At 55.1% G+C, this 26,678-nt stretch overlaps 5 protein-coding genes across 5 annotated transcripts; 2 read left to right on the forward strand and 3 right to left on the reverse strand.

Annotated features, from left to right (window-relative positions):
• Nucleotides 1–1,787: 1,787 nt before the first annotated feature.
• Nucleotides 1,788–14,961, forward strand: CH63R_04788 (Dynein heavy chain; the record flags this gene model as incomplete). Its single annotated transcript, XM_018299763.1, has 3 exons — nucleotides 1,788–2,076; nucleotides 2,141–14,454; nucleotides 14,509–14,961. 3 exons carry the CDS (start codon nucleotides 1,788–1,790, stop codon nucleotides 14,959–14,961), a joined length of 13,056 nt encoding a protein of 4,351 aa, XP_018161009.1.
• A 1,250-nt stretch (nucleotides 14,962–16,211) lies between these two features.
• On the forward strand, nucleotides 16,212–16,730 carry CH63R_04789 (uncharacterized protein; the record flags this gene model as incomplete). The annotated part of the gene is made up of 1 exon (XM_018299764.1): nucleotides 16,212–16,730. One exon carries the CDS (start codon nucleotides 16,212–16,214, stop codon nucleotides 16,728–16,730), a length of 519 nt encoding a protein of 172 aa, XP_018161010.1.
• A 798-nt stretch (nucleotides 16,731–17,528) lies between these two features.
• CH63R_04790 (ATP synthase F0) lies at nucleotides 17,529–18,577 on the reverse strand (the record flags this gene model as incomplete). Its single annotated transcript, XM_018299765.1, has 4 exons — nucleotides 17,529–17,765; nucleotides 17,814–18,216; nucleotides 18,266–18,482; nucleotides 18,547–18,577. 4 exons carry the CDS (start codon nucleotides 18,575–18,577, stop codon nucleotides 17,529–17,531), a joined length of 888 nt encoding a protein of 295 aa, XP_018161011.1.
• Nucleotides 18,578–22,901: 4,324 nt separating this feature from the next.
• Nucleotides 22,902–23,084, reverse strand: CH63R_04791 (uncharacterized protein; the record flags this gene model as incomplete). Its single annotated transcript, XM_018299766.1, has 1 exon — nucleotides 22,902–23,084. One exon carries the CDS (start codon nucleotides 23,082–23,084, stop codon nucleotides 22,902–22,904), a length of 183 nt encoding a protein of 60 aa, XP_018161012.1.
• A 1,030-nt stretch (nucleotides 23,085–24,114) lies between these two features.
• CH63R_04792 (SNF2 family domain-containing protein) lies at nucleotides 24,115–26,595 on the reverse strand (the record flags this gene model as incomplete). The annotated part of the gene is made up of 5 exons (XM_018299767.1): nucleotides 24,115–24,979; nucleotides 25,031–25,132; nucleotides 25,191–25,463; nucleotides 25,535–26,112; nucleotides 26,224–26,595. The coding sequence occupies 5 exons, from the start codon at nucleotides 26,593–26,595 to the stop codon at nucleotides 24,115–24,117; spliced, it is 2,190 nt and encodes a 729-aa protein (XP_018161013.1).
• Between the last annotated feature and the right edge of the window lie 83 nt (nucleotides 26,596–26,678).

Consider the following 26,678-nt stretch of genomic DNA (forward strand, 5'->3'; position numbering starts at 1 on the left):
AAATATCGCGAACATGACTGAAGCAAGCATTCAACTTTGATCTTTTCACGCGTCGTTTGCAACAGCAGCACTTCGTGACGAGGTATTCTTTCCAACTGATGTCTGTACTAACTTTGAAGAGCCCGTGAAGCGTGTCTCGACGGTATTCGACGTTAGGCGAGGCCAGGCCGGTGCGGCAAATGAACGGTGCCATTCCATCGGTACTGAGCTTCAACATTAGGAAGTTAACTATTCTGTACTTGACTGGGTGAGGGGCCGCGATTAAACACCCTGGGTACCTAGGTAGTAGGCCCAAGGTACCTAAGTCAACAGGCGATTGTGAGAGCAATTTCGGGGCCCAAAGATGGTGGGAACCAGCGTCGGTTCTAGCAGATTGGATGACCTGTTCTGGTGTAAGCTGGGGTCATCTGAACAGCCGAGGCTTGAAAAGCTCACACGCAGCCCGCGGCGATCAGGGTGAGTGAGCTTGCTTAATCCATGACTGCCTGGTTTGAATGTGACAGAGCTGAAGACAAGTTACCTATTACAGAGTAAGACATCAGCATGTGAGAGAAGAAATGCAGTCCCATGTTTCTACGACACTTCTCCAGCATGTTGAAGGTTGGCGGGTTGCTTTTCCTGGAGTCTAATTGGCTGGTGAAGTCACATACTGAGCTACCTTAGCTTTCAACATGCCTGAGGAAGTGTACCTAGGTATGCACAGCCGGTTTAGATTGGGAAGAGAAAGCAGCATACTATGTCCAGTCGTAAACCCCCCTAAAATTGGAAGGGGGGGGAGGACAAAAAGTAGCTCAATCCATGCACATGGCTCTATGCACAGGGGAGGGGTCTTGGTACAACAACATGGTACAAATAGAATTATGCTTGATGCAGATGGACAGACGGGATGAAGACTTACAAGTACATAGTAGAGGGGGGGGGGGGGATGGGAGGAGCCAACGGGACTTACTTGACAGCGTGCCTGAGCTCCTCTCACTGCTCCTCTATCCAGCATTGCCAGCTATGCCATGCCAGCACAGAAAAGAAGAAAGGTTCCATAACGGACCTACATTTGATTTGATGAGACTGAGCACCTGTTAAGGACTTCAACCAATCAATCAGACGGGCCCGTGAGTCCTTAGTGGGACTGATGTGCTTCCCGCCGCGCAGCTCCAGCGTGGCCAGCGAAGCCTCCCTGACACATGCCCTTCGCGACAAGGGTCCTGCCTGGTCGCGTAAAACCTGCAGACTTCTGAGAAGAGTGGATACATGTATACTCTTCACTGTTTTTCGCGCTTGGTGTACATTAATTTCTCACCGTGCTTGCTGCTGCAAGATGCGAGGGCGACGTGAAAAAGTGGAGCCACGTACAAGTCAACGGTCCGGGGGTTGTCTGGAAAGTCAACATTGCAGATTATCCGTATCGTACCAACCTGCTACCTCACCTGTTCGGAGGCTATTCTGCACTTATCTCCATCTACCCAACCGGCCGCGAATAGTCACCGAATCATAACCGACGACTACGACGACGACGTCGAGCACTCCCGATTTTTGTACGCGATACCCCCGTCCAACCCAAGGATATCCAACTCTCCTTTAGCACTCGTCCTCTTCATTCCGTTTCTTTTGCGTCCACCGCGTTCCACCTCGTTGGTCCTACGGCCAGACAATCACCGCCCCTGAAGGTACTCGGCAGACCTGCTGCTACGTCAACCTCTTATCTACCATTGCACACACGATGATGCCGACGTCGAGCCTGTAAATATCGTCCTTCTGCCTCGTCCGACCCAGACCACCCATCATCCGCCATGGAGGTGGCATCGCCCCAACTCCCCGGCGCGAACGGCGTCGCCTCGCCCACCGCCGATCCCTCGATCGATTCGAATGGCGTTCTCGACCATGTCGCTCAAGCATGCCAGATAGCCCTCGGGGCCACGAGCGAAGACCTCCAGAGCCCAGGGAGCTTACTCCACAAGCACCGTTACTCCGACACGCTCCAGCGCTGCACCCGTTTCGCGACTGATTCCCTCATCGCCCTGTACATTCAGAAGGACATCCTGCCGGCGTCCACAATACAAAATGGTGCCGAAGACCTGAGTTCGTTCAAACCGCCTAGCAACACGCTTCTTGGAGGATACCCCCGCTAACCACGCGAACGCAGAGTCCCCGGCCTACACATACTCCCTGACGACCGAGATATCCTCTTTGACCCCGACGACCGTGTCGTGGCTCGTTCTGCTCAAGCAACGCCCCGGACCCATCGATCACACACTCCCGCTTACTTCCCAGATACTTATCACCAACCTGCCGGGCCCTGCGACCCTAAACGCCACCGCCGGCGAGCAGGGCCCCTCCACGTCGCCCTTTGAGGTTTTGCACTCCTACGTTCACCATGTGTTGGCACAGTACTTCGATGCCAACACCCGCAGCCAGATCGCCAATGGTGCCAGGGGCAGGGCCGATGTGGACTCGAAGACGGGAATTCCCGTCACCAAGAAGAGGTGGAACGATCTGGAGCTGAGCTTGCTTCACCTGCAGCAGAATGTCGAAATCCCCGAGGTGTCCCTGATGTTTCACACAATGGTACAGAATGCACTGGAGGAGGCCGAATCGCGGCACTCGAAGCCTACACTTGATCTCATTCCCAGTACCGACCTCACAAACAGCACCTTCCTCAACAGCTTGCAGAACAACGTGAACAGCTGGATCAAGTCGATCCAGGTCATCACAAGGATGACAAGAGACCCTGCGGACAACGCCAAGGATTTCAAGTTCACCGCCAGTCAGGAAGTTAACTTTTGGCTGTCGATGGAGTCCGCTCTGGAGGGAATTGAGGGTCAGCTCCGCAGCGAGGGCGTTCTGTTGACCTTGGAGATTCTCAAGCACGCCAAGCGTTTCCAGGCCACCGTCAGTTTTACTGCCGACACGGGCTTGAAGGAGGCCATGGAGAAGGTTCAGAAGTACAATCAGCTCATGCGAGATTTCCCGCTTGATGAGCTGCTCTCCGCCACGTCCCTGTCCAAGGTGAAGGATGCCATCATCCAAATATTTGGTCACCTGAACAGAAAACTAAGGATCTGTCCCTATCCTATTCGGAGAGCATTGCCGCTGGTGGAGGCCATCTCTGGGGATCTGGATGAGGTGCTGCATCGACTTCTGCCCGGAACGGAGCTTGTGAACCTTGACTACAACGAGTTTAAGGCCATTATGAAGTCCAGCGATGACATCTTCACCACCTGGGACGAGAGTATCAAGGAGTTCACCAATGTCGCCCGCGAGGTCACCCGCCGGAGAAACGAAAAGTTCATTCCCATCAAAGTCAACCCCAAGCATGCCGAGCTTCAGAGTCGCCTCAAGTATGTAAGCACATTCCGCGATAACCACGAGCAACTCCAACGCACCATTGTCAACGTGCTCGGCCCCAAGGCTACTGTGAGCGGCTTGACCGAGACCACCAACACCAACGGCGTTGTCGTCGTGGAGGAGATGGGTGACGTGGACGCGGTCGAAGAAGTCAAGCAGGCGTGGGAGGCGCTGAAGAACGTCGACCTACTGGACGTCTCCGCCGAGGGCACGGAGAGATGGGCCAAGGCCGAAAACATGTACAATGAACGGACGTCTCGAGTTGAGAACTCCATCATCGCGCGCTTGCGTGACCGTCTGGCCACGGCCAAGAACGCCAACGAGATGTTCCGCGTCTTCTCCAAGTTCAACGCGCTTTTTGTGCGTCCCAAGATTCGTGGTGCCATCGCTGAGTATCAGAACCAGCTGATGGAGCATGTCAAACAAGCCATCCACGGCCTCCACGAGCGCTTCAAGCAGCAGTACGGCCACTCCGAGGCCCATGCTATGGCCCAGCTGCGTGACCTACCGCCTGTCTCTGGTGCCATCATCTGGGCTCGCCAGATCGAGCATCAGCTCGATAACTACATGAAGAAGGTCGAGGACGTGCTGGGTTCCGAGTGGGCCATCCATGCCGAGGGCCAGAAGCTCCAGAGCGAGAGCAACCTCTTCAGGAAGAAGCTCGACACGCAAACAATCTACAAGGCGTGGCTCGACGACGTTCAGCGCCGGCAGATTTCCATATCGGGCTTCTTGTTTGACATCCGACGCATGCGATCGACGGGCGGCAACTATGAGCTTCTGGTCAACTTTGACCCCCAAGTCATCACCCTTTTCAAGGAGACCCGGAATCTTATGTGGCAGAACTACGCCGTTCCCCACTCGATCAACAACGTGTCCAAGGACGCCAAGCGTGTCTACCCGTTTGCAGTCAGTCTCATGGAGAGCGTCCGCACCTTCTCGCAGACGATGCGCCAGATATCCGAGATGGGCGAGGAGGCCGTCCTTGTTTATGGGTACAGAAACGACGTCTACGCACTTGTCTCCAGAGGCGTCCCCCTCAGGTGGGAGTCGTTTGTCAATTCGCATGAAATTTTCTTTTCCACCAAAAACAACGCGACCCTCCCCAACGTGTCCGAGTTTGGGCTTTCGAAGCCGTCGGAGAGCAAGCACAGCCTCTTTATCCGCGAGTTCGCCGCCGCCGTGTCTCTGCTGCAGACCAAGACCGCCTCTTTGGCATCCATCCATGCGACTGTGGAGAAGGCGGTTGCCGAACTCAACGCTTGCCCCTATGAAGCCAGCGCTTTTGCCTCGCGCCTGGAGACCATTCAGACAGCTGTCGACCAGCTCAACCTGGAGCAGTATGTCAACCTGCCCTATTGGGTCGAAAACATGAATCAGAAGCTCAAGGAGGTGCTTCTCGGTCGTCTACAAGAGGCCATTCTGGCTTGGATCCAAGCCTTCGAGGACGACTACCTTGACGACGGTCGCCGCAAGCAAGTCACAGAGAATGGCGAGGAACCTGTACAAGAGGGACCGGCCATCAGGCGCTTGATCCATGAGCTGTCCATGCGGAATCAGGTGATCTACTTGGATCCTCCTCTGGAGTATGCGCGCTCAAGCTGGTTTGTCCAGCTACATGAGTGGCTGGGAATCGTCTGCAACCTCAAAAAGATCAAGGCCACGCGCTACCAGATGACCTTGACAACGACTACGATGGACGAGCCTCACTTTGACGACCTCCCGAGCAATTGCACGGATTTGCTCAGCCGCGTGTACGTGTCTGTTGAGAAGAAGCTCCGTGACATTGGGTCCTATGTCGACAAGTGGCTGCAGTTCCAGTCTCTCTGGGATCTTCAGTCGGAGCAGGTGTACGAGGCTCTCGGTGATCAGCTCTCGAGATGGCTTCAGCTTCTTCAGGAGATTCGGAAGACTCGCCAGACTTTTGATACCCAGGAAGTCAGCCGGCAGTTCGGTCACATCACCATTGACTACGACCAGGTGCAGACCAAGGTCAACGCCAAGTATGACCAGTGGCAGCACGAGATTTTGATGAAATTTGCCAGCAGACTTGGCAACCGCATGCGTGAAGTTCACGCCGATATTGAGAAGGCCCGTCGAGACCTCGAAAGCCAAGGCTTAGATGCGTCTTCAACCGCTCAAGCCGTCCAGTTTATCACCGTCGTGCAGGCTTGCAGACGCAACGTGAAGCTTTGGGCACCTGAGATCGACATGTTCAGACAGGGACAGTCCACCCTCGTGCGTCAGCGCTACCAGTTCGCCAACGACTGGCTTCACATAGAACAGATTGACAGCTCGTGGGAGTCCCTGACGGAGATCTTGGAGAAGAAGTCCAAGATTGTGCAGGATCAAACCGACGCTCTCAAATCAAAGATCATCGCCGAGGACAAGATCGTCAACGACAGAATTGCCGAAGTCGCCGTGCAGTGGAACGATGAGAAGCCTGTTTCCGGTACTATCCAGCCCGATGTTGCATCCGCGACCCTGAGCTCCTTCGAGGCCAGAATCTCCAAGCTGCAATCCGACTTCGAGATGGTCGCCAAGGCCAAGGAAGCTCTCGACATTCCTGCCGCCACGGACACCTCTCTGGGCACTATTTTGGAAGAAGTACAGGATTTCCAATCTGTCTGGTCCAACCTGTCCACTATCTGGGCTAGTCTCAACGAAACGAGGGAGATCTTGTGGACTGCCGTTCAGCCCAGAAAGATTCGGTCCAAGATTGACGACCTCATCAAGAGTACCAAGGACATGCCCAGTCGCATGCGCCAATACGCTGCGTTTGAGCATGTCCAGACTATCCTCCGCGGCCTGCTGAAGGTCAACTCTGTTCTTTCTGACCTCAAGTCGGAGGCGATTCGTGATCGCCACTGGACCAAGATTTACAAGCAGATCAAGCCTGGCAAGCGATACTCGCCGGTCTCGATGACACTCGGCGACGTTTGGGACCTCAATCTCGTCGCTACAGAAGTCATTGTCAGAGACATCATTGCCCAGGCCCAGGGTGAGATGGCCCTGGAGGAGTTTCTCAAACAGGTTCGCGAGACGTGGTCCACTTACGGGCTGGAGCTCGTCAACTACCAGAACAAGTGCCGTCTCATCCGTGGCTGGGACGATTTGTTTGCGAAGTGCAGTGAGAACTTGAACTCTCTCCAGGCGATGAAGCACTCGCCCTACTACAAGGAGTTCGAAGAGGAGGCGTCATCGTGGGAGGACAAGCTCAACAGAGTCCACGTCCTCTTCGATGTCTGGATCGACGTCCAACGCCAATGGGTTTACCTCGAGGGTGTCTTCACCGGCAACGCCGACATCAAGCACCTGTTGCCCGTCGAGTCCTCTAGATTCCAGAACATCAACAGCGAATTCTCCGCCGTCATGAAGAAGGTCTACAAGCAGCCCTACGTTCTGGACGTTCTCACAATCCCCAACGTCCAGAAGTCTCTCGAGAGATTGGCTGAGCTTCTCAACAAGATCCAAAAGGCCCTGGGTGAATACCTCGAGAAGGAGCGTGTCTCATTCCCCCGATTCTACTTTGTCGGTGACGAGGATCTTCTTGAAATGATCGGCAACAGCAATGACACTTTGCGCATCGCGAAGCACTTCAAGAAAATGTTTGCTGGTCTTTCTGGGCTCATCATGGACGACGAGACGATCATCTCTGGCTTCACATCCAAGGAGGGCGAAGCCGTCCGTCTCAAGAAGGAGATCTCGCTTGCCAAGACACCCAAGATCAACGACTGGCTCGCTCTACTGGAGAACGGCATGAAGAACACACTAGCCGAGCTCCTCGCGGAGGCTGTCGATCAGTACACCCCCATCTTTGAGTCTGAGAAGATCGAGAAAGAGGCCATGGATACGTTCATGGAAGCTTTCCCCAGTCAGATCGTCGTCCTCGCGACCCAGGTCGTTTGGACGACAGCCGTTGAAAAATCCCTGGTTGATGGGGGCAAGACGCTACAGTCGCTCTACGACCGCGAGGTCCAGGTGCTTCGCCTCCTTGCCGACACCGTCCTGGGCGATCTTGAAATCATCCAGCGCAAAAAGTGCGAACAGCTCATCACCGAATGCGTTCATCAGCGAGACGCCATCGAGAAGTTGACCAGCCTCAACGCCACCACGCCGACTCACTACTGGTGGCTGCTTCAGATGCGCTACGTCTACACTCCCGAGGGCGACTTCTTTCAACGCCTACAGGTCAAGATGGCCAACGCCACGCTCGCCTATGGGTTTGAGTATCTCGGAGTTCCCGACCGCCTCGTCAGAACACCCCTTACGGATCGATGCTTCCTCACCCTCACCCAAGCCCTCCAGCAACGGCTGGGTGGATCTCCTTACGGTCCTGCCGGAACGGGTAAGACGGAGTCAGTCAAGGCTCTCGGCCTCCAGCTTGGTCGTTTCACCCTTGTCTTCTGCTGCGACGACACTTTCGACTTCCAGGCCATGGGCCGCATCTTCCTCGGTATCTGCCAAGTTGGTGCGTGGGGATGTTTCGACGAGTTTAACCGTCTCGAGGAGAGGATCTTATCGGCCGTCTCGCAGCAGATTCAGAACATTCAGCTCGGCTTGAAACAAGGAGCCGAAGACGAGAAGGCCCAGACCGAGCTCGTTGGACGACAGCTCCGCGTCAACGCGAACACTGGCATCTTCATCACCATGAACCCCGGCTACGCTGGCCGTTCCAACCTCCCGGACAACTTGAAGAAGCTGTTCCGCAGTGTTGCCATGTCCAAACCTGACAAGGAGCTCATTGCCGAAGTCATGCTGTACTCCCAGGGCTTCAACCAGGCTAAACAGCTCTCGAAGCACACGGTCCCATTCTTCGACCAGTGCGCGGCGAGATTGTCGAAGCAGGCCCATTACGACTTTGGTCTCCGTGCCCTGAAGAGCGTCCTCGTCAGCTCAGGAGGGCTGAAGCGTGCGCGACTTCTCGAGAGCGATGGCAGCCTTGGGGCCGAAGAAGTGGTCGAGCCTGAGATCATCGTCCAGAGCATCCGGGAAACCATTGCGCCCAAGCTGATCAAGAGCGATGTCGAGATCCTCACCGAGGTCGAAGAGGCCTGCTTCCCCGGCGTCAAGTACGTCCCGGCCAACCTGCACCAGCTCGAGGAGGCCATCAGAACCCTTGCGGACGAGAGACAGCTGGTTGTCAACGACACCTGGATGACCAAGGTCCTCCAATTGTACCAGATCCAAAAGATCCACCACGGCGTGATGATGGTCGGTAACTCGGGCACGGGCAAATCTGCCGCCTGGACCCTTCTGCTCGACGCACTCCAGAAGGTCGAGGGTGTGGAGGGTGTGCAGCATGTCATTGACTCCAAGGTCATGTCCAAGGAGGCGCTGTACGGAAACCTCGACTCCACCACCCGTGAGTGGACGGACGGTCTCTTCACCAGTATCCTGCGCAAGATTGTCGACAATCTTCGAGGCGAGGATTCCAAGCGCCACTGGATTGTCTTCGACGGTGACGTCGACCCTGAATGGGTCGAGAACTTGAACAGTGTGTTGGACGACAACAAGCTCCTCACCCTGCCCAACGGTGAGCGTCTCAACTTGCCCGCCAACGTCCGCATCATGTTCGAGGTCGAGACCTTGAAGTACGCCACTCTTGCCACGGTCAGTCGTTGCGGCATGGTCTGGTTCAGCGAAGACACTGTTACGCCGACTATGATGCTCGAGCACTATCTCGGCACGCTTCGCTCCAAGCCTTTTGAGGACCTCGACGAGGACAATGTCGCAGCTGGACAGAGTCCCGCAAAGGCTCTCGCCATCCAGTCCCAAGTGGCCGACCTCCTCGGTGCTTTCCTTTCCGGGGAAGACTTCCTCGTGGCTGCACTCAAGGAAGCCGAGAGTTACAATCACATCATGGACTTCACTGTCGCGCGTGTGCTCAACACCCTATTCTCTCTCCTGAACAAGGCAGTGCGCGACATGATCGAGTACAATGCCCAGCACTCCGACTTCCCTCTGGATCCTGATCAGGTCGAAGCCTTCATCGCGAAGAAGCTTCTCCTCGCGCTCGTATGGGCTCTCACCGGCGACTGTCCTCTAAACGACCGCAAGTCTTTTGGAGATGCTGTCTGCGGCCTTGCCAGCTTCGGCAACCCGCCTCTCGACGGCACTAGCTCGCTCATTGACTTCGACGTCACTCTCCCCAAGGCCGAGTGGGCGCCGTGGCAGAACCAGGTGCCGACCATCGAGGTCAACACCCACTCTGTCACGCAGACCGACGTGGTCATTCCGACGCTGGATACCGTGCGTCACGAGGATGTCCTGTACTCCTGGTTGGCCGAGCACAAGCCGCTGCTTCTTTGCGGTCCTCCCGGTTCGGGTAAGACGATGACGCTGTTCAGCGCTCTCCGCAAGCTTCCCAACATGGAGGTTGTCGGTCTCAACTTCTCCAGCGCAACGACGCCTGATCTCCTGATCAAGACCTTTGAGCAATACTGCGAGTACAAGAAGACCCTGAACGGAGTAATGCTCTCGCCGACCCAGATCGGCAGATGGTTGGTCATTTTCTGCGACGAAATCAACTTGCCCGCGCCCGACAAATACGGAACGCAGAGAGCCATCTCCTTCCTGCGTCAACTCGTCGAGCACAACGGTTTCTGGAGAACATCGGACAAGTCCTGGGTCACCCTCGACCGTATCCAGTTCGTCGGTGCTTGCAACCCGCCCACCGATGCAGGCCGTACGCCCCTTGGTGCTAGGTTCCTCCGTCACGCTCCTCTCATCATGGTCGATTACCCCGGAGAGCTCTCCCTGCTGCAGATCTACGGTACTTTCAACTCGGCCGTTCTCAAGATTATCCCGTCTCTCCGCGGCTACTCGGAACCGCTGACCCAAGCCATGGTCAAGCTCTATCTCGAGTCGCAACAGCGCTTCACGCCCAAGATCCAGCCTCACTACGTGTACAGTCCTCGTGAGCTTACCCGATGGGTGCGAGGTATCTACGAGGCCATCCGGCCTCTGGAGACCCTTTCCATCGAGGGACTCGTCCGCATCTGGGCGCACGAAGCGCTGCGACTCTTCCAAGATCGTCTCGTCGCTGAGGATGAACGCCAATGGACCGATGACGCCGTCCGACGGATCGCCCTTGAGCTCTTCCCCACTGTTGATGACCAAAAGGCTCTCGGCGGCCCCATCCTCTTCTCTAACTGGCTGTCGAAGAACTACGTACCTGTCGACCGGGAGCAGCTCCGAGACTTCGTCAAGGCCAGACTCAAGACCTTCTGCGAGGAAGAGGTTGACGTGCCTCTCATTCTGTTCAACGATGTCCTGGAACACGTCCTGCGGATCGACCGTGTTTTCAGACAGCCTCAGGGCCATCTTATTCTCATCGGTGTCAGCGGCAGTGGAAAGACGACGCTTTCGCGCTTCGTGGCATGGATGAACGGCCTCAAGGTCTTCCAGATCAAGGTTCATGGCAAGTACTCCGCCGAAGACTTTGATGACGATCTCCGGGATGTCCTCCGTCGCTGTGGTTGCAAGGGAGAGAAGATCTGCTTCATCATGGACGAGGCCAATGTTCTCGACTCTGGTTTCCTCGAGCGGATGAACACTCTGCTCGCCAACGCCGAGGTTCCGGGTCTTTTCGAGGGAGACGAGTTCGCCGCGCTCATGACGGCTTGCAAGGAGGGTGCCCAGCGACAGAACTTGCACTTGGACTCGCCCGAGGAACTCTACAAATGGTTCACTCAGCAGATTGTCAAGAACCTGCACGTCGTGTTCACGATGAACCCGCCAGAAGGCGGTCTCGGATCCAAGGCCGCGACCAGTCCCGCCCTGTTCAACCGTTGCGTGCTCAACTGGTTCGGCGACTGGTCCGATCAGGCCCTCTTCCAGGTCGGCCACGAACTCACCCAGTCGATGGACCTGGACCGCCCCAACTTCCAGGCGCCTGATACCATCCCGGTCGCGTACCGCGGCCTCAGCCTGCCCCCCTCGCACCGCGAGACCATCGTCAACTCCATGGTCTACATCCACTACTCCCTTCAGAGATTCAACACCAAGCTGTTCAAGCAGCAGGGCAAGGTCACCTTCCTCACCCCCCGACACTTCTTGGATTTCGTCGCGCAGTACGTCAAGCTCTACAACGAGAAGCGCGAGGATCTGGAGGAACAGCAGCGCCATCTCAATGTCGGTCTCGAGAAGCTGCGAGACACGGTCGACAAGGTTCGCGACCTGAGAGTCAGCCTTGCGGAGAAGAAGTCCCAGCTCGAGAAGAAGGACGCCGAGGCCAACGAGAAGCTGCAGCGCATGGTTGCGGACCAGAGAGAGGCCGAACAGAGAAAGAACACCTCCTTGGAGATCCAGGTTGCCTTGGAGAAGCAAGAGGCCGAGGTGGCCACAAGAAGAAAGGTGGTGTTGGAGGACCTCGCCAAGGCCGAGCCCGCCGTCGAAGAGGCCAGGGCCAGTGTTAGCAACATCAAGCGCCAGCACCTGACCGAAGTCCGTTCCATGGGTAACCCTCCCCAGGGTGTCAGACTGGCCCTCGAGTCCGTCTGCGCTCTGCTGGGCCACAAGGTCAACGACTGGAGGATGATCCAAGGTATCATCCGTCGCGACGATTTCATTGCCAGCATCGTCAACTTCGACAACGAGCGCCAGATGACCAAGTCCCTGCGTGTCAAGATGCGCAACGAGTTCTTATCAAACCCCGAGTTCACCTTCGACAAGGTCAACCGTGCCAGCAAGGCCTGCGGTCCTCTGGTGCAGTGGGTGGAGGCACAGGTCTCGTACTCTGAGATCCTGGACAGAGTCGGCCCTCTCCGAGACGAGGTCGACCAGCTCGAGGAGCAGGCTCTGCAAACCAAGGCGGAGGCCAAGGCCGTGGAGAACACCATCAACAACCTCGAGTCGAGCATCGCCCAGTACAAGACGGAGTACGCTGCGCTCATCAGCGAGACCCAGGCTATCAAGTCCGAGATGTCCAAGGTCCAGTTCAAGGTCGACAGGAGTGTCAAGCTCCTCGACAGCCTGTCGTCCGAGAGAGTGCGCTGGGAGGAGGGCAGCAAGTCCTTTGAGACGCAGATCAGCACCCTCGTCGGCGACGTGCTCGTCGCCGCCGCCTTCTTGGCCTACAGCGGTCTGTACGACCAGACCTTCCGCAAGTCGATGATGGACGACTGGCTGCACCAGCTGCAGCTCTCTGGCGTCTTGTTCAAGTCGCACAACCCGGTCACCGAGTACCTTTCGACGGCCGATGAGCGCCTCAGCTGGCAGGAGAATAGCTTGCCGGTCGATGACCTGTGCACGGAGAACGCCATCATCCTGAAGCGGTTCAACCGCTACCCTCTCATCATCGATCCTTCCGGCAGAGTCACAGAGTTCTTGCAGAAGGAGAGCAAAGAGCGTCGCCTGACTGTCACCAGTTTCTTAGATGATTCATTTACCAAGCAGTTGGAGAGTTCGCTGCGTTTCGGCAACCCCATCCTCATCCAGGATGCCGAGTACCTCGATCCTATCCTCAACCACGTCCTCAACAAAGAATACCAGAAGACTGGTGGGCGTGTTTTGATCCAGCTCGGCAAGCAGCAGATCGACTTCTCGCCGTCGTTCAAGATTTACCTGTCGACCCGCGACCCGTCGGCCACGTTTGCTCCCGACATTTGCTCTCGAACCACATTCGTCAACTTCACGGTTACGCAGAGCAGTCTCCAGACCCAGTCCCTTAACGATGTGCTCAAGTCCGAGAGGCCAGATGTCGACGAGCGGCGATCCAACCTCATCAAGCTTCAGGGAGAGTTCAAGATCCATCTGCGACAGCTGGAGAAGCGTCTTTTACAAGCTCTCAACGAGTCTCGCGGAAACATCCTCGACGATGACAACGTCATCGAGACTCTGGAGACGCTGAAGACGGAGGCTGCCGAGATTTCGGACAAGATGAGCAACACCGAGGGCGTCATGGCGGAAGTTGAAGAGATCACCCAACAGTACAGCATCATCGCCCGCTCCTGCAGTACCGTCTTTGCGGTGCTGGAGCAGCTTCACTACCTCAACCACTTCTACCAATTCTCGCTCCAGTACTTCCTCGACATCTTCCACTCCGTCCTCCATGGCAACAAGAACCTTGCCAACGAGACAAACCACAACATCCGCCGTGACGTTATCGTCAAGGACCTCTTCGTCACAACGTTCAAGCGGACTGCACTGGGCCTGCTTCAGAAGGACCGAATCACGCTGGCCATGCTGCTTGCCCAGGCCACGCCCTACAAGATGGACAAGACGCTGATTGACATTATTCTTGACGATCGTGTGGAGGGCAAGGATCTCTCCACCGACAAGGATGCCAAGGACGATGTCTTTGCCCGCGCTGGCCGCATGAACGCGCTCAAGGAGAAGCTCGATAGGGTATCCTCTGCTGACTGGGACAAGTTTTTGACGGAGGAGCTTGCGGAGAACTTTGTGCCCCCGATCTGGGAGGACACCACGGAGGCCTTCGACCAGGCCCTGCAGTCCCTGCTCCTCGTCAAGCTGTTCCGCCTCGACCGGTTCGTCCCGGCCGCCGAGCGCTTCGTCACCCTCGTCTTCGGCTCTGACACATTTGACGTTGTTGAGGACCTCAAGGAGACCGTGAGCCAGGTGCCGGCCACGAGACCGATTTCCTTGGTCTCCAGCCCTGGTTTCGATGCCAGCTACAAGGTGGACAACCTCGTCGAGAGGATGCGCGTCAAGTGCACAAACATCGCCATGGGTTCCAACGAGGGTCTCGCAAGCGCCGACAAGGCAATTAGCAACGCCGCACAACTCGGCAACTGGGTCCTGGTCAAGAACGTCCATCTCGCTCCTACGTGGCTGCAGAGTCTCGAGAAGCGCATGGAATCGCTCAATCCCCACTCGGACTTCCGGCTGTTTTTGTCGATGGAGTCGAGTCCCAAGATTCCCGTCAACTTGCTCCGCGCCTCGAGAGTGCTCATGTACGAGCAGCCCGCCGGTGTGCGCGCCAATATGAAGGACTCCATGTCCTCCCTGTCGACGAGGGCCACCAAGGCCCCTGTGGAGCGCACAAGACTGTACCTTCTGCTCGCGTTCTTGCACGCCGTCGTCCAAGAGCGTCTGCGCTACGCCCCCAGCCTGGGTTGGAAGGGCTTCTGGGAGTTCAATGACAGCGATGTAAGTCCTACACGGTGTGGTCTACTTGGATGCACATGTGCTAACACGCCCTAGTACGAATGCTCGGCATTCATCATTGACACGTGGGTCGAGAAGGCCGCCGGCAACCGCACAAACATTGCACCCCAGAGCATCCCCTGGGAGATGATCCGCTACCTTGTGACGGAAACATACGGCGGCAAGATCGACAACGAGGGCGACTTCAAGCAGCTGAACGAGCTGGTACACTCGTTCCTGACTCCCTCAGCCTACGATGTCGGCCACAAACTCGTCGAAGGCGCAGATAACCAGGAGGAGGGCAGCCTCGTCGTACCGTCAGGCACCTCCCTACAGGACTTTATGGCATGGATCCACAAGCTGCCGGAGCGTGAGCCGCCCACGTACCTAGGTCTGCCTGCCAACGCAGAGAAGCTGCTTCTTGTCGGTCTCGGACGCAGCCTCATCGGCAACTTGAAGAAGGTGACGGAATTGTTGGAGGAGGGTGAGCAGCTCATGGTCGAAGCCTAGTGAGCTTGCTGTGGGGAAGAGGACGTGCATGGTTCGTGTCCTGCGCCCTGAGGATGGATTCTTTCTTTCTTTTGTGTTAGAGATTGAGCGCGCTGCGCCATCTATGTGTATGTTCTCCCGTTTAGACTGTTTGGGCGGCATCGCCAGAGACTGGAACGGGTTGCGTTGTCTGTAGTACATTATTTATATACAATGATACCCTTCATTGGAGATTGGTTTCCCAGCTAGTCTTTTGCATTTGCCTGCGTGTGGGATGTGGTTCTTCTATCGGCGTGATGGAGTTTGCTTCAAAAACGAAAAGGCTGCATGCGGCACAAAAGACGGTTGGCGGTGCGCGATAGCATGCACCGCGACAAGAACCCAACAACATGAAAACCTAGGTGGGTGAAGAGCAACGACCGAGGCAAAGAGGACAGACAGGTACAATAAGAAATAGTCGCAGTGCATGTTGCTGTTTAGAGAGTAGAAGAAAGGAGACGGACGGCAAAGTCGAAATGCTCGAAGGGACTTGATTATCAAAAGGCAAGATAGTGAACGGGAGGATATCTGAATGGGAGGAGATGGAGTGGGAATTCGACTTATGAAAACAGACGGTACATGGAATTGGTGGCACTCTAGTTCGCTTGACAACTCACATGGACAAAATGTAAAAAGTGAGACTCATAGAACATTTTTCATGTTCTCGACGACCAACCTGGGACTCGAACCCAGAATCTTCGGATGAGTTTGTATTCCTCATAGGAATCCGACGCCTTAGCCATTAGGCCAGCCGGCCATATGGATCTAATTGCTTTGTTGGAGAAACCGAGCCGGAACCTGGTCTAAGTTCTATGCTCTGGGTGGGCCTGTGTACGGTGGATACCGCCATTGAAAGTAACTATGTTTGCTTTCCTTTTAGGGGATGGGGGGGGAGGGTGTTGTCCCTGTGGGTCGGATGGGAAGCTGTGGCAGTTACGGATTGCTGGTTGAGGACCCCTTCGGCGGTCCGTTGGGTGCTGCTGTTTGGGCCTCTAGTTCCTTATTCCTGACCAGCGGGATGATGTGCATGGGAGTTCCGGTATGCGTTTTGGAGGCTTTGGGGCCACTTACAGCGTACTCGTGGAAAGCACGCTGGAAAAGAAAATGCACACAACCACCCGGTAACCGGGGATGACCACTGCCAGTTGAACTTTTGAACAGATGGGAGCAACGATTGTTTTGGGGTGGCTGCAAGAGACCTCGCGGGTCAGGATCCAGAGACTATGGTACATATGTGCATCGAAATCCATCCACGCCGCGAGGCGTACGGGGCCCAACAGCCAGAACTACCACGGCAGCCTCGCAGGAGCACGTCTGCTCCTCCTGAACCACGCTCTCACCTCGGCTATTCGCGCCCGCCGTCGACCCACGGTCCAGACGGAAGCCTCCTAGTCCACCCCGTCCGTCGCCTCCGGCTCAAACCCGAGACATACGGCCGTGGCATAGTCCCCGTCGTGGCTGATCGAGACCGCGGCGGTCTGCTCGGGCTCGCCTTCCCTCTCGCCCCGGATGACGGCCACGGGCGGCCCGCTGCCGTTGGCGTTCTTCTCCCTGCCCGCCTCCAGGGCCCGCCTGACGATGGTGATGTCGTGGAACGAGAGCTTCCTAAAGGGGTGTGCCTTGAACGCGGCTTCTTTCGCGGCGAACCTGGCTTCCTCGTCAGTCCCGAGGACGCCACGACGGGGGCGAAGAGCGGTTGGGTGATGTGCCGTCGCCGGGGTGGGTGGCTCGCGACGGCATCATCTTGGTAGCTGGTGGCAGGTGTGCGTGCCCGTGCATGTGGGAGCTTACCTCCCGGCTACAAAGGATGCCCTCTTCCATAACAGTGGGTTCTGTTTCTTCAATGCTTGGAATCCTCTCTCTTGGCTGGTCTCAGGCTTCGCCGTCGGCTCACGCGTCGACGGCGGGTCAACAGGGACTAAGGCGCGCTCATCCTTGGTCAAGACACGCTCAAGAAATCTGGTCCCTCGATCACTGGCCAAAAGTCGATATATCCGTGAGATTTGGCATATATCGGTGCCGATATTCAGAGGGAAAGGAAACGGCCTCGGCGACACCATGAGTCCATCTATCAGCAGTTTTGTAAGTGCGCAATGCGAAAGGTGAACAACTCGGAATTGCTGGCAATGGATAGATTCACTGCCACAGTGACCCAAAAGAAACGACCATTCCGTATTAAGACTAATCCATATCGATAAACAAAGCTCGAACGATAACGACAGCGATAAGACGAGACGGCCGCTACGTCATCCCTTCGCATCCCTACACCACCTCCCAACCCAAACGACGACGAAGAGGAATTACATTCCACACCAACTCTGTGCATGCGTAATGCTATGTACATGAAACCATACAAGTCAGTTGTCATAGCAATATCTCAGTACAACACCTCTTGGTCCCGTAGTTCTGACTTGGGCATCCGGTCAAATCTCTCTCTGCTCCGTCACCTGCCTCCGGTCTTAGCTCGATGGGTGCTTCAATCGAGTGAGGTCCACTCAATTCTGCAGGCTACCATGTTGCGCTGCCAGAGTAAGTGAGGCTGGTCACATTTACTGGTCATCGGCGAGAAGAGGAGCACGCTCCGCGTCAGCAGGAGCGGAGGAGCGGCTTCGCCAAGGGTAGTCCTTGCCGGTTGCGGCCGGGTAGGCAGTGACGAGCGTCGAGACGAACAGAACGGCCATGATGGTAAAGGCAAAGATCCACTGGAAGGCAATGACCTGGCGGTGGAACTGGGCAACACCGATAGCGGCAGCCAGAGCGCTGAGGGAGAATCCGATGGTGTAATCCTGGATAAGTTAGCAGAAGGACAAGTGCCACGGTTTCACTGGGCGTACCTTGTATGCTACGATGAAGAAACCGCCGTAGACTAGGATGGACCAGATGAAGATGTTTCCAAAGATGCGGGCAACCAGGCTATGCGGGTGAGGGACCATGATGGCACCGTTCCAGTAGATGGCCACGAACGTCCACGCCAGAGGAGCAGAAATAACGGGCCAGTGGATGAAGCGCGGGTAGGTGTTGTGGCGGAAATACAGCGACGACAGGTTAGCGAAGTTGATGAGCAGAATGAGTTCGGCCCAAACAAAATGGGAGCGGACAAAGAGCATGACGAATGCGAAGTGCAGCAGGTTGTTGAAGATGAAGTGAGATCCGACACTGGCGGCGGCATTGACATAATCGCTGTTGCTCGAGAAGAGGTGGGCGACGTAGCCGACTTGCAGAATGAAGAGAACGATCCTAGATGTTGTTAGACCAGACCCGCCTAAACAACGCTGTTCAGACTCACCAGTAAATGTCGACAATGACCGAGTTCAGTGTAAAGGCAGTCGGGTACAGGTAGTTCTGATCCCAAATTCTTCTCCGAATCGTGAAGCCATCGCGGGGCTCGTTGAAGGTATAGTAGAGGGTGACGACGAGGGACAGGAGCCAGCTCAAAATGGTCAAAACCTTGTACGTCGTGATGGACCTGACGCTGTGAGCCTCCTTCTTGGAGAAGGGGTTCACTGGAATCCGGAGGTTAGTTTCGAAAGATGAGAGCATGTCTGCTCGACGTTTGCGAGGACTCACGGGCGTTGATGCGCTCTGTTGCGGTAGGCATCTTGAAGGATGAACTGCCAGACTCTTCACTGTTCTCGTCGAGTATCTCGGTCGGCAAGCGCTATTTGTTGACGGCTAGCCTAAATCGTTGATCGGTTTGGTGTTGTACAGAACGACGTTGCTAGCAGGCAGAAGCTTGGAAGTGGAAGAGTTGGAGACCGCAGGAAGTATTTAAATGGCAGAAGCAGGAAGCATGGGGTTGGGGGGATGGCTGAATGGGACGTTTAATCTGCGGGGAAGCAACTCGTCACAAGTATCCGTAGGCACATTAGCTTGTAACATGGTGCCGGGAGCTCTAAGGAAGGTACGGATAGCAACTTAGGTATGTATCTTTCCTTCTGCTGCAGGCACGCCGGGCGTTGGTTACGTAGGTAGCTGAGGTGCTCTTCCGCAATGCCACACACCTGCCACACCTGCCATACGCCTCTCGAGCTTCTCCCCCGCCACTCCCTCACAGGAAGTCGTTGCCTACCTTACGAAGTAACGGCTTTTGGCACGCATTGGGCGGGGAAGGATGGACACGACCCATTGCTGCTCTTGGGCCAAGGCTGTCTGTGGCAAGAGCATAATCCAATCTGTGCGTTCGCACAGGGAAAAGCTTAGAAAGGCCGGAACATGAGCCAGTGGACGAATGAGATGATACGACTTGGGCGTGCTTGTTTGGACGCCTTGCTTGTCCCAAAAGGCAACGGACTGGTTCGCTGGCTGGCGTCTGGAGCATTGCATCGCATCCTACGGTTATACTTGGCAGCACACACAAGCTTGATGGTTGACTTGCTCGGTCGGAGGGCCATTTCAGAGACATGAGGAAGAGGTAGCCAGCCGCCCTTGTCAGCGGTTTGAATCGGGATCGCCCCTGTGCTTCGCGGTTCAACACAATAACACAGGTAGTAGTGGATAGCGTACACTAAGTATTCGTACAAGGAGCCAATGTTTTGAGAGTTGGGCAGGCGGACTGGACCTGCCAACCCTGCCCGTTTGATGCGCTCGCTTCCTTGTTCTATCCGATTTGGCAGCACAGGGTATATCAGCCACAACCCGGACCACAAGGTCTAGACAGGCAGGTAACGACGCGTTGGCGTCAGAGCTGACGATACTCCATAGGCAAGGAAGAGCCGAGCTACCACCAAATCAAAGCTGTATGAGACCATTCAACGGGAACCGAAGCTTTCAACCAGACTTTGGTCATCCCCTGTACCTACCTTGATGGGGTGACACAGCAGCATTTGACCGACGGGGTGCCACCATCCAGGCTGGGAGGAGGTCAGGAGGGAGACCGATGGGGTCGAGGATGGGGGATCCTCTAGCTAAGGAACAGACTGCGTTCGGCTGTGTAGCGCCATTCCCTAGCACCATGATGAAACTGGACGGGCTTGGGTTTGGACACAAAAGATACAGACGTTGGAAGCGACAAGGTGAAGCTCAACTGAAGCGAGACGGAGAGAGAGAGAGAGAGAGAGAGAGCGCGCGCGTGTGTGTGTGTGTGTGTGTGTGGACTATGGAGAAGAGACACTGAGAGACAGAGAAGAAGATCCTTGCAGCAGTCCGATGGCTGATGGAAACAGGGGTGACCGTAGCGCGAAGACTGGCAAATGTGATCCGTGATTGGGTCATCCTTGCACGGGTATGACGACTTTGCGAGACTTTTCCCCACCCATCCCGATCCATGTAGCCAAAAAGGGGCCACTCTTTCCCGCTCCCAAAACTTCTCCATCCTTTCACGTCTCGCACCGATATTCTGCCCTTGGTCACCCATCATCATCACCTCATGGCTTCCCATCTGAGCTGACTACCCACTGCAGCAAACAGGGCAACCTTGTCTCTTGCTCCAAAGAGACGTCCCGACTCGAACTGGCGCAGATGCAGCCTCTGCGTATCCTGCGCATCTAGAAAGTTGCCTGTGACTGCTGCACACCACCTATCGTCCAATTCGCCAATGGAGCGGGACGTCGTCCAAGAGGACGCCATTCAGGACGAGGCGGCGGAAGCTATAAGTACCTAGGTAGTAAGGTAGTGCGCGCAACACACCATCTCACACTGCTATCCAACACACATGCCTGAACACACACCGCCTTCTTTGCCTATAGGCAGGATTCCCATCGTCCAGAGCGACAGCTAGGAGGACGAGCTGTTTAATACGAGGATGGTTCCCTGGGCCTCATCTCGATGTGGGGTATCTTTTGTTTCTGTAGCTTCCTGGTTCTGAAGAAGACACCGTTGGTCCACTACAAGTCTCATGCCACTTGCTCTGTTCTTGGCACGTTCAATGGTCCAGGCCCATACGTGGCTGGCATCGACCCCACGACCGCCTGTATCCGACACGATGTACCTATACCCCGTCGATACTCGACACCGGCCCACGTCACCGCACCATTCTCTCCGGCTGCCGGGCTAAATTGCGGGGATACATCTCAACTCAGATCACCTGGCCATCCTCGATGCACCCGAGCTGGATATGCTCGTTCTGCCCCTCACGCCCGATGACAGCATCCGCGCACCAGCCGTCTGAGGGCAAGGTTGTGCTGCGGCCACCACTTTGCCGACTGGATGCCACGAAAGCAAGGCACCAAGCTTTGCTTCATTCGCCGGCGAATCTCATCACGATGGTTTCAGTCTCAAGTTCGCTCAAGGCCAAGAGCAAGTTGCTTCACTGGCTTGTCCGCTGTCTATACATGGCCTCGTCTGCTTATCCCAGATAGGTACGCTCCCAACTCTTCTCGGGTGATGGAAGGGACCATCTTCTACATCTAACCTCTCACGTTTACTCCTTGATCCACTACTCTTAGTCCTTACAATGCTCTTCTCCCCAGTCATATCCCTTTATAGAAAAAGGCCACAGCCCTTCGGGCAAGATACTCGTTTCTCCTTGTATCTCTAAAGTACTCATCCCCAGCCATACAGCTTGCCCAGGGTTACAGCTGTCCTGTGGCGTGGGAAACCTTTGGGGCTTCGGGCCGTTCCTCTCGATCGTGATTCCGTCTCAAGTAAACGATGCCATTCCGTTATCTTGCTTGGCACGTGTTCCCGCCATGCCGATTACATATCCGGAACTGTCATTTTCCTGGGTGGGAAATGGTTTTGGGAAATGCGGTTCGCGTTTCTCGTCGCGCCTTTGGTCTCCAACGACTTGATGCCGACGTATCTTCTGGGGACTCAGGGCTGCGGGCACTGCGGACTCGTGCTGAGACATGGTTTTCGGGTCAACGTCTGTTTTTCTGCTACAGTCTTTGATATGTTGCTGGCGACAAGTGGCGTTATGCCATGGACGAGTGGCTTGGCAGCTAGTGCTCATTTTGCGGGATGTGAGAGAGACTTGAGATGGCATTGCGACTTGGTCTCCAAGTATGAGATGGGTTCGATGTATCAAAACTGCCACCCTTGTTGTGTGAAGGTTCGAGCACATTCTGATGAGCTGCTGGCCTCAAGCCAGCACCAATCAACCGATCGGGATTTTCAATACCAACAGAAGTTCAACAGCCCAGCACCAGTGGTCAAATGACTGTTGATTAATATTTTTGTTGGTAGCTTCGGTGCCCAAGTAGAGGACAATTTTAATTGCCCGCCTGGCGGCTGCGGTGCCCGCGTCTTTGAGTCGTGGCTTAGCCTTGATTGGCCAGGGAAGTTATCTGGATTGTCCATCTTGAAATATCAATCGCCTTGATGGTCATACGTTGCCCAGATCCTTTTGGACTTCATCTAAGAGGAGAGAATCCTCGTCTCCCAGGGCACCACAGAAGACCAACGCCTAGAGACTCCTCGATCAATCACACGATTGGGTTCTCTTAGGTGACGGCGAGGCAAGCCCGTCCCTGCCCATCCTGGCGCTTAGGCGCTGTGCGCAGTGGTGTCAGGAACGGCTGCCGGATGTTTTCAAGAAGCTCGCCGCGAACGATAACGACTGTGTCAGCCGGCCAAACATACAGCTCCCAACTAGCGAGCGCCAGCGGTCTTGGAGGTTTCACGTCGAAGTGTTCAGGGCACTCTGGCACCAGCTTGCGTTGCAGTGGGGGCCTGACGGCGCCCGGAGCTGCTTCCCGGGTTTAGGAAGCTCTCCCGAGGAGGTGCTGTTGTGCACGTGCTGGGTCATCTCGAGTATGGATGTTGCTAGCCAAGGTTTCCCGGGAGGCCAAGTCGGTTGCTGGGCAGGGGTAGTGGTGTCCGGAGCGGAGTTTGACGATGATGCCCGGGAACTGTTTGAGCGAGCCAAAGCCGCGGCACGGGTCGTCTCTATATGGGGTCCGGAGGACTTATGGAAGGTACTACTTTCCGTTTTCAATAGCTGCAGCGACGCCACAGTCACGGGAAGGAGTAAAGAAGATGTTGCCTTACGCGGGACAGTTCAAGAGGAGAGACATGGTGGATTTTAGAGCGGTTGTCATCATGACGCTGAGTTTGACGACGGGTACGGGTACGGGCTCTTTTTCGCCGAGGTAATTTGCGATCAAGTTGATGGCTGCCATCTCGCTGCTAGGGAGGGTATCCCAACGACGAGCTGAGGTGGCGACCATGGCTTTTGAGGAGCATAACCCCGATGGGTTGTTGGAGTATTTGTTTGTTTATCTCCAGGTGTAGGCGTTCCCACGACAAAACTTGGGCAGCTCCACGTGAACACCAACTGTATCTTTTCAATCAAACCCTGGTCGTAGGTTCACAATAGCATCCGCTTGGTAACAGACGCTAGACGCTATTTGAGAGGCAATTTTGTCATTGGTGAGCCCAATAGTAAATGCAAACAATGGGATCACTGAGGTCGGAGAATCACTGATCTCAGGCGTCACCCCCTTTTAAGTGTCAAACGCATGATTCGAAGTAGATGTCGAACCTTGGAGACCGATATGTCACATTAATCATCGATGAAAAGCCACGGGTCGAAGACATCCACCACCGAGGCAGTATGATCAGCGGGATTCACTCGAGACGGATAATTTGGCCTGACCGATGACCCAAGAGGGATCATGAAGAAACTTCATGAGATTCTTCAACAAACCCATCTCAATCATATCCTAAGACCCCCAGGGAAGTATAACATCTGCATGTATGAATATCGGAGGAAATGGGAAAGTACATGGCATAGCATAGGAAGACCTATCCAGGGGATCTCCAAACCATGTTCCCACTACGAGAGGCTAACTCAGGGCCTTGTAGTTGCTTTGACGCAGCTCGGCATGAAAACAACATAAGTCTAGGTGATCGACTGATATCGTTAACTCGCATAAACCGAGTTATTTAGATAGCTAGCCTCGTGGATTCGTGGCCATTCGGGACTCGCGAGTTATGTCACGGTTTAAATAAAAGTGATTTGCAAATGCAGTTTTCCCAGCTGGCGGATGTATGATATCAGGGATGAATTTGAACCTTGCCTCCGTACCATGTCCGCACAAAACCTACACACAGTTGAACCGTATTCGGCGTCGAAAGAGAGAGAAATAACAGACGCGAATCTGGTACCCCTAGCAATTACACTTTGCAAATCACAACTTTTGATCAGACCGCCCGATCCCCAAACTTACAAAGAGGCTCAATCGACCATAATGCTGTTCAACCAAGCAGTTTTTGAATGTCCGCCATCCGGGTCTCCTGGGTCTTCTTGCCCTTGTTCTTCTCCTGGAAAGCCTTGCCCACAAGCGTCCGCTTCTCATGCTGGATGTCCAGCACGCGCTCCTCGACGGTTCCCTCCATAACGAGACGCCATACCGTCGTCGGCCGCTTCTGTCCCAGGCGGTGCACGCGGTCAATGGCCTGATCCTCAATGGCCGGCGCCCACCAACTGTCGGCCAGAATAACCGTATCCGCTGATACGAGATTGAGGCCGACGCTGCAGACAGCCAAGCTGGCGAGCATCACGCGCGTGTCTGGGTCGTGGTCCAGGGCGTGGATGGCCGCATCACGCTTCGGTGCCGTCATGGAGCCGTCGACGCGGACGAATTTGTATCCTGCCTCGATAAGCTGGTTCTGTATGATAGTCAAGAACGACGTCCACTGCGAGAAGATGATGACCTTGGACTTGGGGTCCTTGGTAGTGGCCTGAAGGATTTTCAAGAGGGCCTCGGTTTTGGAACTCTTTGCATCGCCGTCGAAGCTCTCCTCCTCCTCCTCGCTGACTTCAGGAGCGGGCTCGAGCAGTGCATCCTCCTGTAGCTGGTTACGGCACATAGGGCATTTGTGCTGCGTTTCAATCACCTTGGAGATGCACGCGTGGCAGAAAACGTGCTTGCAGTGCGTGATGACAGGTCTGTTCAGAGTGTCGAGGCAGATGGCGCAGTCTTCCTGCGTTTCGATATAGAGGCGCAGCGCCTCTTGCAGAATTTTGATGTTCTCAGAGTTGAGGGCGACAACTGATTGGCCCTCAAGAGCGGCGAGGAGATCGTCGATCCTTTTGCGGCAGAGCGTCCAATGGTTACACCTAAGTCAGGGCCAGTCAGAAAGAAGCTCTACTAGGACTTATCGTTCTTACACTTGTCGCAGACGAAGGAGCCGTTCCAGAACATTTTGGAACTGTCCCTTCATGCCGCTCGCGTTGTTCTGATAATCCTTCAGAGCAATCTGTGCTTCGGATCTGCGGGTTACATCAGCACCATGTTCCAGGGTCATACTAAGTGCCAAAGTTAACTCACAGCAAGGCTTCGTATTTGTTCTTCTCATCCGGTCTAAAGGCAATACGGTGGACGTATTCCTTCTTGGGCGGCAACTTGAGGTCGACAAATTTCATATCCTTCTTGCGTCGCAAGCAAAGATCTCGCATCAGCAGTTGAAGAAGGGTTTCGGCTTTTTCGTTGCCCTGCGCAAGCGGCCGCGAAATGACGGTAGTGAAGATGGCAGGCTGTTCGACGCCTCCTGTGATAGAAAGGAATTGCAGCAAGGACTGGAAATCCTTGATGTTGTTGATGCTGGCTATCGTCAGTCAAGCGTCCTCAGTAGCGCACCTTCGTGCGATGGAAAAGGTTGGATGGATTCTAACATTGGAGTTCCTGTGAGCACCCATCTGGATTGCGCCTTGAGTCTTCTGGCAGCAACAGCAGCCTTCGTCTTTGCATTGCGTATTATATGGCCTTCATCAAGCACGACTCGTCTCCAATCGGTAGCCATAAGTGGTCCCAAGGGCGTCTCAATCTTGTCCTTACCGCCTTCGGTTGCAAGCTTGTTGTAACTGGTGATGACGACCTGGTACTGGGAAAGCTCACTTTTGGTTGCCTTGTTGTTTCCGTGATATGTGAAGATCTTGGGGAGGTGCTCTTGCTTGACATGCCTGCGGATCTGCTGTTCCCAGTTGCTCATTACGCTCAACGGAGCAACAATGAGCGTCGGGCCTGGGCCACCGGTCAATATTAGACTGATGACTTGCAGCGTCTTGCCGAGACCCATTTCATCGGCCAGGATTCCTCCGGAAAGAAGTTTGGGTGGATTGGACACCAGGAAGTTGGTTGCCAAATTGTACATGCCACGCCCTCTTTGGTCCCACTTCCACAGCTGGGTGCTTTCCTGAGAACCCTTGGTAGGCAGCTGGGGATTCTCCTTGGCCGTCATCCAGGCCAGACCCTATATGGAAGTTAGCCTCTGTCTTGTTCCAACATATTCGGCGTGTTTTGTATTATGTCCCAGACGAAGGGCTCGCAGACCAACTTGGACGCAGCAAGAGGGCGGCCTTACCTGAAGTTGGTATGGCAGCAATGTTGACTCGAGGACAGCAGGTTGCTCTGCCATCGTCATCTTGGACAAGAAGTCTTCGTCTACGACGAATGACTTGATAGCATCTCCACGGTGCTGGTCCTGAACCGTCTGGCTGGCTTGTGCCAGCTCCTCTAAAGAGACTTCGGGCGCTGCCGTGCCCCCGTCAAGGCCAATTCTGGATTGGCTGCCCTTGATGCCCAGCACCTTCCGCTGTGCCTCGGCCTCGGCCCTTGTCTTCTTGAGCTCACCGGCCTTGATAAGCTTGTCCCTTTTCAACTTCTCTTCCAGAGCCAGCCGGTTGATGGGGTTGCTGGTTCCGTAGATATGCAGACGAATGGGGCAGTCGAACATGCCCTTCTCTCCTGTAAGGACAGCTTCTATTGCAATTTCATCGCGATCCTGGCTCAAACATAAGTTGCTTCCTTGACCAGATC

The sequence above is a fragment of the Colletotrichum higginsianum genome, chromosome 3 (assembly GCF_001672515.1).
Source record: "Colletotrichum higginsianum IMI 349063 chromosome 3, whole genome shotgun sequence".
Lineage (NCBI taxonomy): Eukaryota > Fungi > Ascomycota > Sordariomycetes > Glomerellales > Glomerellaceae > Colletotrichum > Colletotrichum higginsianum.